Source organism: Nymphaea colorata, chromosome 1 (genome assembly GCF_008831285.2).
Source record: "Nymphaea colorata isolate Beijing-Zhang1983 chromosome 1, ASM883128v2, whole genome shotgun sequence".
Lineage (NCBI taxonomy): Eukaryota > Viridiplantae > Streptophyta > Magnoliopsida > Nymphaeales > Nymphaeaceae > Nymphaea > Nymphaea colorata.
This window is the reverse complement of record NC_045138.2, coordinates 14,814,742-14,829,696: the sequence shown is the minus strand read 5'-3', so window position 1 is coordinate 14,829,696 and position 14,955 is coordinate 14,814,742. Positions and strand designations below refer to the sequence as shown.

The following is a 14,955-nucleotide window of genomic DNA, read 5'->3' as shown; positions in this document are numbered from 1 at the left end:
ACAATCTTCAGTCTGTACGATTGGAAAGGAAATTTTGAATCGAGAAAAGGGACGATTAGGAGGTCCAGGATATGGGATGCTCATAATGGAGCAAGAGAGAAAACGAATTACATCTCGCTGTTTTGTTCTTTTGGCGCCTACTGGCTGGTTGAACATTATTTTCTAAATGTGACTTCATCGATGAGCTCAAGAAGCCGCGAATTTATTTACATTTGAAAAAAGAACCATCCAAATTCAATGCACCAAATGAATTTTATGACTCATTTTTTTATGAACTCAAAAAATCTAACGGCATTATAAAACCAATAATTGCATTTGATTTAACATTCTTTTCCATCGTATAAAATCTAGATTTGTGAATTCATTATTCTTCTAACATAGTACATAGTATAGTTGGTCGGACTAAAAGACTATACTCACAGGCATTAGCAGAACCAGAAATTTTTTTTGGTGGGGATATTCATTCAATATCTTTAATTTCTTTGGGGCACTTACATGTATAACAATCAAACATATCAAAACATTAACATATATATTAAACAAATTTTGTGAGGTTGGTGTGGCAGTTGCCCACACCAGCCACCATGTGGCTACGCCACTGCTCATAGGGCATATACTATATAGGGTAAAGCACGGCACTAACTCTTTGACTCCACTCAAGTTTCGATGCAGCTCTAAACTCTAGAGGTACTTTGACTCCACTCAGGTTTTGATGCAGACCTAAACCCTAGAGGTAAGAGGTGGAGGCTTTGGCTCTGGTTTAAGCACCTTTTGGTCACCTGAAAGTTAGTTTTTACAACAATGACTGCAATTTGACTGAACTAACTAGATGGTCGTGGATGGCTATGAACAGTTCATGAAACATCTAAACTAAGGAAATATGATGAATTATGAACTATTAGTCGAGTTTATTAAAGAGCTCATAATCAGTTAAACATCATATATTCTTGTTCAATCAATGAATATGCTTTTGTCTAAGCCTGGCCTACTCGATCTTGACCTCATACTAGCGCCTACAAGTCTTAGCTCCACTAAATTGACCACGTACGAGCCAGCACCATAGAATCTAAGCCCCACTTAACTTCACGTCAATGTGAACTCTTTGACAATGATACCTTAAGAAATCTGATATCGGATGATAAATAAATCAAAAAGCATCAATCAAAGCATGAAAGTCTCATTTAACCATAGAGTTGGGTAGAATTAGCATCTTCACATTTTGCTTTCCCTTGCATCGAAAGCTAAGGCACTAGTACGCTTATGCAAGTGACTTTTGACCATACTATAAGGGATGTCTTCTTGAGGATTTGATGCAATACAGAGCCGTAATTTCTCTTACAGTTTCATTCTCTGGGTGTCAACTCCCTGTGCAAGCCGACATAGTCGTAGATGCTAGAGATAAAGAGAAGAAGGGAGAGCCTTGGACTCGAATTGCATTCATTTTAGTCTCTAATCACCTAATAAATTCAGTAGCCAAAACCCAATCGCTACCTCTACTTTGCCACTTAAATGAGCATTTGATTTCAATCAACCAAAGGTGTGTTCCTTTACACCTTACTTTATGTCAAATGAATTGCGGAAACTTTGTTTCAGTTGACAATAAATAAAGCTGTCACAGCATGTGGCCGCTTTGATTCAGCCAATTTTATGATTTTTAGATCATTTAATGTGGCAGTTATAGCGAAAACTGGTTGATGTGCCTAAGATGAAATTCATAAAAGGACCAAACCAACCTCACAAAACATATTGACTTGACCAGACCTATGCTTAGGCCCCACTTTTCTTGGCTTTAAGTTGGGTCTAGGCACCAAACTGTTGAGATAATTGAGGTGCAGGACTGGTCTAGTCAGTTGGTGCATTCATTCCTCACCTAATCAAAGCCCAATGTAGCCCATCCTTTGTACCAGTACATTTATTAAACCCATGTTGAAGAACAAGTGACATATCCAATGAATTTTTCTCAAAAGAAAGTCCAAACCTACTAAAAGAAGAACGCATTTAAATGATTCCAAGAAAAGCCAACAAGAGCACTATGCACCTGGTTAAGTGTTTGGGCTTAAGATTTTGAAATGGGTGTTTTGGCCCCAAGACCTTAATTTACTGATATAAGTCTACGTTGGCATATAAGATTCGGGTCTGCCTAATCTCGTCTTTTCGATCAAAAAGAAATGAGAAAAAAGTTAAAAGTTAATTCAAAAATGTTTTTGGATTTCGAAAGTATTAGTGCTATAGTTATTACATTCAAAATCTATTGCATAACTCAAAACTTTAAATAAAAAATGGGCTTTAAAACTTAACCATGTGATAAGTATTTGGAATATGTGGATTAGGTATCACGACTATGTGAACTAATTATGAGCAGCTTGATCAACTTGATTATGGTTAATATGGTAGTAAGTGTATAACTAAGTTACTTGATGAAATTGTGGGCGAGAATTAGTAATTTAGCTTCAGAAGCTGTAATTTTGCTTGTGACACTTTATAAATCATCCATCATGTTCATTGAATGACTCACAAATATTAGTGAAAATATCTTATGTTTACTTTGTCATCAAGAAATTCTATGAGCTCGTGTGACAATCACACCTTCTATAAATCACAAAATCATGATCTTTATCAACACAGAATTTCTGTCTCAAACATCATTGCATCAGCTTCTAATCAAATTTTTCACTGAAAATATCATGATCCATTGACGACTTTACTCATTAGCCTTCCTTGTTTATATTTCCGGGCGTGCCAATACTTGGGCAGCCACAGTTTGTTCTCTATTTGCCTTCCCATGCTTTTTGCACACTTAAAAGGATTTCATATTCTAATCGAACCATATTGAAAACGGAGTGTTGTTTGGGTTTTTTAGATTTTCCTCATCTAAAAATGCTTTGTTTTCTTTTGTTTGTCTTCAAGAGAGAAATACGTATGTGAGCTATTTCTAAGGTGAACTATTTCCGAGTCTGCATTCAGACCAACTGTCGAAGAAAAGGCCAAAAGGATCATTGTCATGAAACAGTACTCTGCTAAATAATTAATCGCCCACAGAAAGGACCCAATAACTGCAACAAGTTAGTATAAGTTGGCACGTCACATGCAACACTTTCCGTATGATCCAAGTGATGAACAGTTCCTTGTTCAAACTTCAAAGTCTTGCGCCCATGAACAAATCCAAGTCCTTGGATTTTCACTTATATTCTTCTAAAATTGGTTGCTTGATGCGCAAGTGAATGTGCTGAAAAGGAATTGCTTGCATTAGGGGACAATATGACGTTCAGCCAAACATTATATGCCTTTAATTAATTAAAGTAAGATGTGTCTGTTTGCATCATTCAAGGACCGCCCCATGAATTGGTGTAATTTAATTTCTCACCATTGAAGTTACAGCCGCTTCTTCCTCAATCACCCACCATTCCTTCGATGGGTAATCAGCTACACAGTCCAAGATTGAATTAATATTTGCCAACGGTTAATCACGATCTGAGTCTGCCTTTCTAAGTTATATTGCTTCTTCCAAGAATTTCCAAGAACTGGAATGGTTTAGTATTCTCGACTTGGAGAAACAGCACCCAGGTCAGGAGACTTTGTTGCTTGCCTAGTAGCATAAAACTCCAGGGCGCAGTACCTGCGCCCAGGGGCCTTCAGCTTGCACAAGGTGTGACGCGGTGGCAGCCGAACCAGTGAGGAACCGTGTCCTTGAAGAATAGTTTCACCTCCACAGTCAAAGACCCCGTAAATTGTGCAACAAGAGCATATCGTGCGATAGTGTAAAAGAAATTTATAAAGTGTTAAGCTTTCAGCTTATAAAAGCGTTCGCCACAACATAAAAATAACAATAATACCTTTATGCCAATCTTGGACGCTTTGGCAGGAGGATCACTTCCATGAAACTAGCTTTATGAAGAACAACTAGGAAAACTCTGTTTCGATAACAGAGTTCCAAAGTAAGCTCACTGTTTGCAAACTAACTTTAGAGGATTGCCATTTCCAGTTCTTGACCGAATCTGTTGTAATTGTAATTTGAAGTCTGTTAACCTAGAGACACGACCTAAGGTAAGAACCGTTTCAGCAAACAACATCCGGCAGAGACCACTCTGCAGAACATTTCACAAGCGATGATATTGCAGAAACACCAGAAATTGCCTATGCGTCTCATTAGTTCCAAAATGAACTGTTGGGAGCAATATGATGATTATGAGAAAAGTTGATGTTCCCAGGCACGGAAGGGAATCAGATCCCTTTTCCCATGCAAAGCAAAGCTAAAGGAATGCCCTCTGACGCCTTAGAAAACTAAGACGTTCAATTTAGCACAGTGCAACCGTACAAAGAAACATCGTTTTTCTTCTCTTTACAGATTTTCTGGTCGCGTCTCCTCCACTCAACGCGGTGCACATTTGGTAACGACTATTGAGCAAATAACGTGAAATGCAACTCATCATTCCACCAACACAATTGACTCAAGTTTCCGCATTAGTCAACCAGAAGGTTAGCACTTGAAGGAGATAGGTGAGAACAAAAGAGCCTGATCCTGGTGGATTCCTTTGTGACCAAAAAAATAACAAGCGTCCCACAGAGGTTGCTTAGCGTTATATCATGATAATAGAACATGAGTAGAGTGTCTCAATACGCACGTATACAACAGACGCCAGAACATAGTGAGGGCCACTAAAATTAATAAGCAGGAAAAGTGGAACACCTTTTCTATGGTAGAACGCCTGGAAGGTCAAAGAACCGTGTGCCCGTCCTACGCATTCCTCCAAACAAGTGCCATTTAGCGACAACCATCATTTATTCTGTACAAGCTTGACAAATTGAAGTAGTTCACACTTCGCAGAAGCGTAGCGTATGAGAGCACCAAAAGTTCCTCTGCGGAAGATCAACGCGTTAGATGAGGAAAAAAAAAATTGTACCTTGTTCTAATTTGGTTCCATCAGTTTAAATCCCACTCCCACACCAGTCCTTTTTACAGCACGACCTTACTCCACAGCATTGCTTTCCCTGCACTGAGAAATGAACAATCTCATTCTCTGTGTGCCTCGCTGTTGAGCACCTGATCCTTGTAGATGATGACCACGAGGAGTAAAGTTTCTCAACAACCTCCGAGGTGAAACCGTTGCCACTGAGGTCCAGGCATTGAAGCTGCTTTGCATTGATAATGGCTCTTGAAAGGTGTGCCAAATATGGTGGTTCATGTTCTGAAGTCATTTCTGGTGTCTTGGATGACGCCAAGTTCGCTTCAGGTGATTGGCTTGAACTAGCACAAGTGTCATCATTCGGACCCTCTCTATCTGAACCCTCCTCGCTGTCTGCAGCTACAAGCCCGTTCACATCTGCTTCATGCACATCCAACACCGGCTCAACCGTTTCCACCTCCATGGCTGTCTGTTCAGAAGCAACAGCAAGATCAAGCCCCTGCGAACCCTTCAGACTTGCAGTTCTAGTTGGACAGCTTACAATGTCCGTGTTGGAATCAACGTTTTCTGAAAGACTGAGCTCTTCCAATGAGTTGTTTCCTGCAAGACATGAAGCCGTTAGATGCTGCTTTTCTCTGATGTTATCCTTTTATACGTTCTACAAGCCTACGTAATGACGGTTGCAGACGGACCTGACAAGGCCTCAACTATGCAAAGAATTCCAGAGAGACCAAGATGACAGCCGTCGAGTTTGAGGACTCTCAGAAAGCAACGAGAACTTGTGAGAAGAGACGCTAATCCATCCACGCCCTGCATATGTGACACCGCCATTCTTTAATTAAAACTGAAATCATGTCCGCCGTTACATGCCAAAGGAACCTGAAGCATTCTTAGGATATACCGCACCAGCAACTGTAACCAAGATACTGCACTAATAGCACATAGAATGAAATATAATCTGTAAATCATAGCTAAACATGCAGTCTCAACACACAAATGCTTTCACTTGCCCATATCGATTACTTATTAAAACATCTGCTCATCCTTTTCCATTTTGTTTTATGTGCTTTATCATCCAAAATGATGGCCTGGCTTTTCAAGGGTATTACAGAAAAGCGATGATAAATGCAATAAGGCTGGACTGGCAGGGAAGCCCGCCCCCTTTAACATTTGGTAGAACAAACAGATTCTTGTAAGGGGAGGAAAACGGCCAAGATAGCAGCATCTTGTGGAAACCTCTCCTCATTCCTAATCCATGTTGGCAGCTGCATTGGATTCCAGAAAACGAAAAAGTGCCTTTTCCAGTTCCAGCCCATGAAAAAAGTGGGCGATGAAAACTTGAACTACTTACGCGCACACGCGCGCGCGAGAGAGAGAGATAATGGAAAAATAAATGCTAAAATGAACAGGGTTATTATGGTGTAAAATTATTCTCGTTTTCCCTTTTTCCTCCCGTTGGGAAGGGCTATGCACGCCTACGCTGGTGAAGGAGAGACCATAAAATGTTCCGTACAAATTCAAGAATAAGAATACCTGACAACAATCTTAAGAACACTACTCATAAGTTACACTTGAAGATGAAATTAAGAAAAGGAACATCCCACGTAGATCATGCATCTGGAAAGACATAGGAGTCTGACTAGAGAGATGCACCAGAAAATATCAATCAAACATGATAAACGATATGCCTAACTATCAGTAATTAAGTAAGCCGAATCAAACAAACCTTTTGTTCGATTGAATTTCCACTTATATTCAGTTCAAGGATACCGGTTGAGGCTATGCTCCTGAATATGCCAATCATGTCACAAGATCTTACTCCACAATTTGATATATCAAGCTTCACAAATTCTTGAGATACATTTGACAAGGCTTCAGTTAATATAACAGCACCATCCTGTCATGTAATGTTGCCATTATTAAGAAAATGGGGAATTTCATCCACCCTTACAGTTGATAACTCTGAGAAGTCAGAAGGAACACTCACAGAGCCTATACAAGTGTTCCCAAGAGCCAGCGCTGCTAGACTTGGTACTTTTCCGGCAAACTTGCACAGACTATCAATTACAGCCTGGCCCAACCTTACACCAGTTAAACTGAGCTCCGAAAATCTACAGGTGTATAATGTGCATATACAAAAGGAGATCAGCAGTTTCCTCGTCCGCATATCAAGGTTCAAAAATATAAGAAAACAAAATGGAGTAACAATTGCCTGCAACAGACCTCCTTATACAAGAAAGTCTATCCAATAAATGCATGATGACACTCACAGAAATAGGATTATTTTTCCCTGCATAAGAAAATCAAGCCAGAAGTCAATGAAGAGGAACTTGAGAGACCCTAAAACTGAAAACTCTGTAAATGATCCAGAAAATAGAATACCTAAAGCAAGATGTGAAAGACTAGATTCAGACTGTATTGAATCCGCAATTGTTTGCACTGTTCTTGATGTGATTGAGCATTTCTCTAGGTTTAAGCTATATAGAGCTAAAACAGAGTAACATCATCAGGAAAAAACCATGACAACAAACTCCAACAAGAACGAAGACCTAATGTAACATTTCGGCTAACAAATGTCGAACAGTAGAAACAACTGCTTACAACAAGCTACCGGTATTGGTAAACACAGTATAAAAAGGAAGCATTTTGTAATGCTTAAATTTAAAGCAACAAACCTTTGCAGTTTTTCAATATGACTGAAAGGTATGATGCACAAGCATCTGTAAGGCGATTTTCAGATAGATTCAGAACTTCCAATCGACTAAATAGCACAGGACATTCACAGACCTGGGGAAAAAAAAAAAAGGGAGTGCTCACTGTTAAATTTTTAAAGGAACTGAGGCCAATCTAAATTTGTGGTTTTTGCATTCAACTTGTTCCATATATTAGAAATTTCTGAAATTACAAACCAGATAATTCAAGTATGTCTATATGCTGCCTTTGTTCGTGTGTACTGTAGGGCCCAAATTTTCCAGGCAATGCCTTAAAATGATGTACAGTTATTATTTGCACAAGTTGAAACCTAAAATCTACTAAAGATCTAAAATCTTATAGCCACAAAAGAACATGCATGTACAAAAGTGCTATACACAGAAATAGACTATTTTCCCAGTTAATGGGTTGATATTTTAAATCCTTCTTGTAAATTTCACGAAGTTAGCATGGAAGGAATTGCAAGTCCTCCAAAGGAGGAGGGGAATACTTTTGAGAGAGCACCTGGAATAATGCCGTTGCTCCAAAGCGATTCTGATGCAAATCTAGTGTCAAGCTGCCATAAATATGGGTAGTAGAGACAAATATTTGATGCAACTTCTTCATTGTCTCATTTCCTGAATCCAGTACACGAAAACATGACAGCCAATTATAGTCATAAGCCAGAAACCGGAAAATGGCACACAGTGGCAATGTGAAAAGTGAACATCATATTTAATTCAATTGAACTAATGTATTGAAAATCTTTTCGATCAAATTCTAACCCAACTTGGAATTAGATGCACAAAAAGTCTAGCTATACTAAGGGGGAACAGAAAACTGAAAAGTTCAAGCCAACACATGAGACCGGTTAGTCATTCATACTACATTTGACAAAGATATGGTGGGGCAGGAAATTTTTTAATATGTAAAGGCAAGTATAAGAAATTTCATACCCAACACGTTATGTGACAAATCCATGATAGCAACTGGATAGTCATAGAGTGCGTCCAAGAAAGGTAAAATACTCATGTCATCCAGTTCACAATCTGATACTATAACTTCATCCTCGGAAACCTTTTAGGAAAAATTCAAAAGAACATTGATTAGCAATGGGGAAAGAACCTAAATCATAAGAAAGATTTATCAGATAATACACAAAGATAGAAGAAAGTAAGAGCAAATAGGACCACAGCGCACCTCCAAATTGTAGAGCTTCCTAAGCAACTTCATGTTCGGAGATTCAGAGGTTTTAGAACAATAGTCAACATATAACTTCATCAAACGCTTGTGAATCCAACCTATAGAAAATACAACTTAGTGTCCATTAACATGTATAAAAAAAGTACTTCAGGCCTACGATTTGGTTCAATTCATGCTTGAGACTGACAAGACTTTTAAGATCCTCATAGAACGTAAGAATAATAAAGAGGCATGTATCCAATCAGTAGCATGAGCCTTAAGAAGCATGCATACCACTAATAACTGCTTCAATGCAGCCTTTTCCATTACCATAATCCTCAAATTGTTTAACTGGCTCGAGCAAATCCAGAGTTTTCTCATTCCATTTCAGTAGCTGAATAATTGGCAACATCCCTGAATGAAGCACAACAAGAAAGACAGGAGGCCCGAAAAGAGTAAAAATGACATGAAGTAAGCCTCCATAATTTCTTCTGCTAAAACATAGATGACAAACAAAAAGGCAAAAAAAAAAAAAAATGGAAGGTGGACTACTTACCACGAGAGCACTTGTCTTTAGGAAGCCTTAGATAATAAAGACATGCTAATTCCACCTTCATACTATCAACATTCACTTTATCGCCATTAGTGCATGAAGATAAATCCAAGTGGACCATTGTTTCATCAATTTTACAAGGAACTACAAGCTGCATTACAATTTAAAAAAGGAACATTATGCATGAAAAAAGAAAACCAGAAACTAAGCTTCAAGATGCTAAGCTGGATAGTTGCTTAACATTAGATGAAGTGTCTGAAGACTGACAAGAAGTACAAGGTAAATCTGGATCTCAGTTCAACTTGAAAGGCAAATAAATAAGGAATCCTCAAACTTTGTTATTTGAAAAAAGAAGGTCAAAGTAAAACAGACTACTGGCAGGCACCATTGTTATTGAAACTGGTACACTTACAGAATCTCCACTATTGGACGTCAAAGGATCAAACTCCCCTTGGTCAAGAAGTGTATTTCTGGAGGTGGAGCCTTTGGATACAAAACGTGTGTTACTTGTGGTCTCCCAAGCGCCTGTTTCTTTGCATCTGATTTCATTTCCTGAGTTTGATTTGTGATTATCAGATCTGTAGGAGGAACTAGCTTCTAGATGAATGGACTCGCATATGCTATGGTTATCTTTTTGGGCATCAGGATGTGACGATGCCTGAAGATCCAAGAAAAAATTGTTTTCAGTTTATCAGTTCAAAAGAAAGAAATCAACCAGCAATTGTCAAGCTTCATCAACCTTATGATCTTGAGAAGCACCAAGAGGAGAACTTCTCACACCTGCAATATGAGAAATTGATCAATACAGAAATGAGGAATGCCTGTAAAAATTAGTAAACAGTGAAGAGACCTTGAGAAGTAGCAATATTTGAAGTTAGAGGGTTATGTGCTTCCTCTCTAGAACAACCACTTTCATCATTCCCAGAATCTTCATCATCGGAAATGATAACACGAACTCTTTTACGGGAACCCAATTGTTGATCATCTGTAGAACGGCTTACATCAACAGAAATATTTTCCACTCGGAAACTAGAATGTGGAGCCTTCTCGGTGCAAAAACCCAACTGGGATGTCCTTTTCTGAGACGGCCGCTTGTTACGTTTGAGAAACATAGACAAAGGGAGGTCATCACCAATCTCTTTGTCATTATGAGGTGGATCTGACAAAGCAGAAAAAGGTTTTACATGCCGCTGGGAAGAAACATCCTCATCTGATCCTGTATCAGACAAGCAACAGGCTGTCTCAGTCTCAGAGCAGCATTCAGTACCCAGGTTATGGTGTTGAACTTCATCTTCCTGTAGACTCTTCAATCTATCTATGTCAACCTGTAATTTTCTGCAAGCAACAATCTACATAAGATACAATCGCGAATAAGGTTCAGTGCCACATACTCAACTCTATATTCACCAACCTGGCTTTTTCAACATCATCAAATCGGATCATATAACTGTAATGCATATTATCAAGAGCTAAAATCTGTTCATCAAGTAAATTCCCCTTGACTGCAATTCTGCATGAAAAGGAAAAATAGTATACTTAGTTGAAACACAAGAAACTGCCAGCATCAAGACACTGTGAACTGGAAGCATGAATTAATCAGAATAAAAGTGAAGTATAAGAAAGGCTGTCTTGATAATTGCCTGTAACCCTCTTCAAATGCATCTAGTGCACCCAACCAGTCACCATCAGAATCCAAAGCAGCACCAATGTTAGTTTTGGCCAATGATTGCCCCTGTAGAAGTTATAAAATGCAATATACATTAAAGTAGCCTTCCCAGTATTAAAAAGTAAAGAAACAGCTCAATATGTCTCGGTATCTCCAAACAAAGAACACAGACAACTAACAAACCTTTCGATTGCAGTTCTAAAATTGCAATTACAGCATAACCAAATAGAAGCAAGCAACATGAAACAAGACTTACTTTCAAGTTTCTAATTGACTTATAAGCATCCAAGCTTCTTGTGTACCACTTGCATGCTTTAGGAAAGTTCCTGAGGTTTTGATATGATTCCCCGATTGCAAGAAGTGAGTCAGCGAGCTTTTCCTTGTCACATAGTTCTCTTGCCACCCTTTTTTTCCTTTTGGCAAATTCCCAGTGCTAGAATGGCAGAACAAGTTAACTGCAGTAACTAAATACAGAACAGTGTACTCAACCAGAAGAAATTATATAGTGGAAGAAAATAGTTTGCAACTTTGCATACCACATAGTTAATATGTCATTAAAAAAGCTTTGTTAAGAATGAATGAGGCCATAGAATCATTAAGTAACGTCCTGTGAATTCTCTAAAAAAAGCCTTCTATTCAAGCCCTTCTAGTATGTAAAAAACTATGTATTTGTAAACTCTTTGCTTAGCAGATATATGAACCTGGTATATTAGGTAGTGTAATATCACTAAAAACAATAGGAATTTTTTTTTCAAAATTTTTATATTTAGAACATCGTCATTCTCATCATTGAAAAAAGAAAATCAGTCTTTGTGACACATCCAGTTTCAGTCAATTTCCCAAACATAAGTTGATCTGCCAATTTCCTCTCATTTTCACAGTTTTCACAACTTTAATTTGTGTTCATTTTTTTTTGCCAAGTCATACAAAACCAAGAGAATTTGCAGTTTCAAACACAATAAGTATAATTGAAGGATGTAAATATTGACTTGTATGGTCTTATAATTCCAGCACCAAGAACTGGGTTGTTAAAAGATCTAGGCAAAGCCCAACCAGCGAGTTGAGCCTAAATCCTAGGCAAGACTAGGTGCATTTAAGTGGTCAAAATAGAAAAGAAGTAAACCAATGAAGTTCAATATTAGTCTTTAAATTTAATTATAAATATGAAAATATTTTTAATCAAAAAACAATAATTATTAGTTATAAAAACAAAATAATCAAAACTGTACAACAACCCTCACAGTAAACCTTCAATAACACGATAATTCATAGGAAGCATTATTAAAAGTTTAAAGGACCAAATTTAGTAAAACTGAACAAATTAAAGTTTAAAAGTTACATAGCATAAAGACTAAAGAAAGCAAGTTTACAATTTACATCACTGATTTGCAATGTTTGTAAAGCAAGAAAAGCCTAAGTATAAAAATCTATGAACATAACTGTAAATACTTAAATGCAAACATGCATATATAGTTCTAGTGCAATCAGATGCAACATCAAAAGGAATGAGGGTAAAGACCATCTGAGTAAAGACAAAAGATGAAGAAAAAAAACAAACTACTTTAGACTGCACAAGGGGAAAAGAAAACTAGGTTGTTAATGAAGAAAAAAAACAACACAATCGAGTATACGGCTTAGGCTTCTTCAGATGGCAGGTAGTCTAGCAACGGCAAGCTTCGATAAAAGCCTAGGCACTTCATAACAACATAGACCAGGAACAAGAAATGCTTAGTGAACTTACTCTTGGCCAAGCCTGAAGCAGGCTTGATATCTCAATGAGACGATCAAGGGATGCACTCTGCTCCAATAAAATTTTTCTTTCAGCATCAGTTCCTTTAGCAAAAACAGCATTTCTGGACAGTTTCTTTAGATTCTGTTCTTCTTTTTTCAATTTATCTAACTCCTCAGAAGCACCTTTAACAGTGTTTATGTTCTCATTAATTAGTGCAACTAGTGCATTTTCATCTTCCATCGATTTTGCTATCTTCAAGGCCTTTTGGTAGCAAACAATTGCTTCGTCATACTTCTGCACTCGATTATGCAGCTCACCCAGATTAATGAACCCCTTCGCCTCACCTTCTGCATGTCCAATACTACGACAAATTAGTATATCCCTCTCAGTATGATATTTGGCTTTATCCCATACCCTCAACTCCATGTATAGGCGGCCTAGATTATGATGCAGCCTGCTACGCCCATCATCATCCTGCTTTACCTCTTCCTGATCACATATTTTTAAACCTTCAAGCAGTATTGCCAGCGCTTCATCAAGGTTATCAAGATCCATCTCGAGCAAACCAAGGTTGTTATAAGCATCGATCAGTTCTTTCAGGAAAAAGGAACCTCGATGGTGAGGATTTTCTTGTAGATCCCGAGCAAGATCCATTGCTGACCTAAAATACTTCTTCGAGTTTCTTAAAGCATCATGATCCTTCTCAGACCTTAGAAAAATTTCATGGTACGTCCGGCCAAGCTGTGTACTGGCTCTTTGCTCTTCAACAAGATCACCAGCTTTCTTTGCTAACTCCAGATGCATTTTCTGTAAATAATTGAATCAATGACATGCCAACAATCAGGGTGCGTCGCCGTCAAAGTTCATTATTCCAACTAGATTCATCAAATTTACAATCCAATTTGTCAGAGCACTCGATCTAGGATGCTGCGTTAAACAAATGAATGTAACTCCATAATAGAAAAATACAGTTCCAAGCGTGAGACTCGCATGGCATTGTCGAAGGAGCTAGCGGCAGCAAAAGATAGCACATCAATCGGGTGATATTGAAGCTAATACCAAATATAACTAAAGCTACGGGTCTGTGGATAAAAACTTCAGATGACTGTGAAACAGAAGGAAACCCTGCTGAAGAGTTGGCAGCAACAGAACTAAAACTCGATACCCACCGGCTTCAAAATCACAAGCACATGTCACGAGATGGGCTGCAGAAATTGGCTGTGCAAACAAAAATGCCCAACTCTCCTTTTTTGTTCTTAATTAAGCATAGGTTAACGCAATTCCACAAAATGACGCACCTAGGTTGTAAAAAATATGGTCATGCAGCAAGGCTGTAACAGGGCCGCCAAGGGATAACTAGCAAACAGATTCGATTAAGGTTCCTAATAAGTCTGGGATAAGTACAATCAACCAAGTAGATATTAATCGATGCACCAACGAGCCAGCCATTTTGGCCAACGTGACGAACATAGGTCACCGAAATTCAAGCAGAGGTGTCAAATATGCCAGCACCACAATGCGCTATACGATTGCTAAACCTGCACTCAGTCGCGATAGACCTTTCTCCTCTAGAAAATTGAGGCATCAGCAACATTTTTGAAACGGCATTCTTTTTCAGGAAGCCCTAGACGTCCAAACTCGAAATGAGGGGGGGGAATGAAGAAGCTTCAAGGGGAAACCTGATAAACTAGAGCGTCCTCGAAACTCTCCAGCCGGAGATAAACCTCTCCTAGGGACTGGCACGTCGGTAGCAGGTGCTTCTCCGGCAAGTGCTTGACGGATACATCATAATCGATCCGAAGCCACCGCAGCGCCTCGACGTACTCGCCGCGCCGCCTTAGTAGGTCGCCCATGACGTTCGCCCAGCGGGCTTCCTCCCGCCGATTTCCGGTGGCTACCGCCTCCTTATACGCATTTTTCGCCGCCTTCAGCTCCTGATCGTTGCGAGCCATCCAACTGCTACAGAAATTTCACAAAAGCTTCTCAGATTGGTCTTCCAATTCGCTATATTACAGACCCGAAAAGGAGAATCGAACAAACTAGGGCATGAATTCTTGGAAAATCGAACACGGAGCGAAAGAGAGCGACGAGGGCGGGAGGTTTTATATGGTTTTACGCGTTTCGAAATCTTCCCGCCAAGTTAAGTCCGAGTCATCGAGTCGGAGGAATTAATACATCGTTGTGTACGTATTTTAACTCGCCGTAAGGGTACGCTGAGGCCGTGTTT

The 14,955-nt window shown here is 38.9% G+C and overlaps 1 protein-coding gene across 2 annotated transcripts; it reads right to left on the bottom strand.

Annotated features, from left to right (window-relative positions):
* Window positions 1–4,498: 4,498 nt before the first annotated feature.
* On the bottom strand, window positions 4,499–14,826 carry LOC116248246 (protein TONSOKU). Of its 2 annotated transcripts, XM_031620936.2 has the most exons (21): window positions 14,408–14,826; window positions 12,738–13,535; window positions 11,253–11,429; window positions 10,971–11,062; window positions 10,742–10,840; window positions 10,181–10,665; window positions 10,070–10,110; window positions 9,743–9,988; window positions 9,334–9,481; window positions 9,072–9,191; window positions 8,796–8,896; window positions 8,552–8,672; window positions 8,121–8,233; window positions 7,580–7,691; window positions 7,287–7,391; window positions 7,128–7,194; window positions 6,892–7,015; window positions 6,631–6,801; window positions 5,597–5,714; window positions 5,446–5,504; window positions 4,499–5,373 (listed from the first exon to the last, which is right to left on the bottom strand). In XM_031620936.2, exons 1-21 carry the CDS (start codon window positions 14,678–14,680, stop codon window positions 4,927–4,929), a joined length of 4,017 nt encoding a protein of 1,338 aa, XP_031476796.1. In that variant the 5' UTR covers window positions 14,681–14,826; the 3' UTR covers window positions 4,499–4,926. The 2 variants fall into 2 exon arrangements, with proteins under 2 accessions (XP_031476796.1, XP_031476788.1); XM_031620928.2 differs by having other exon boundaries at window positions 4,499–5,504; window positions 14,408–14,823.
* Between the last annotated feature and the right edge of the window lie 129 nt (window positions 14,827–14,955).

What these genes read in the sequence shown, in the direction of transcription:
- LOC116248246 (XM_031620928.2), bottom strand. Translation starts at nt 14,680, where the DNA reads ATGGCTCGCAACGATCAGGAGCTGAAGGCGGCGAAAAATGCGTATAAG. An exon ending in GTGCTTCTCAAGATCATAAG is followed by an intron (nt 9,989 to 10,069) that starts GTTGATGAAGCT and finishes TTGGATCTTCAG; the next exon opens with GCATCGTCACATCCTGATGC. An exon ending in GGAAGCTCTACAATTTGGAG is followed by an intron (nt 8,673 to 8,795) that starts GTGCGCTGTGGT and finishes TTTTCCTAAAAG; the next exon opens with GTTTCCGAGGATGAAGTTAT.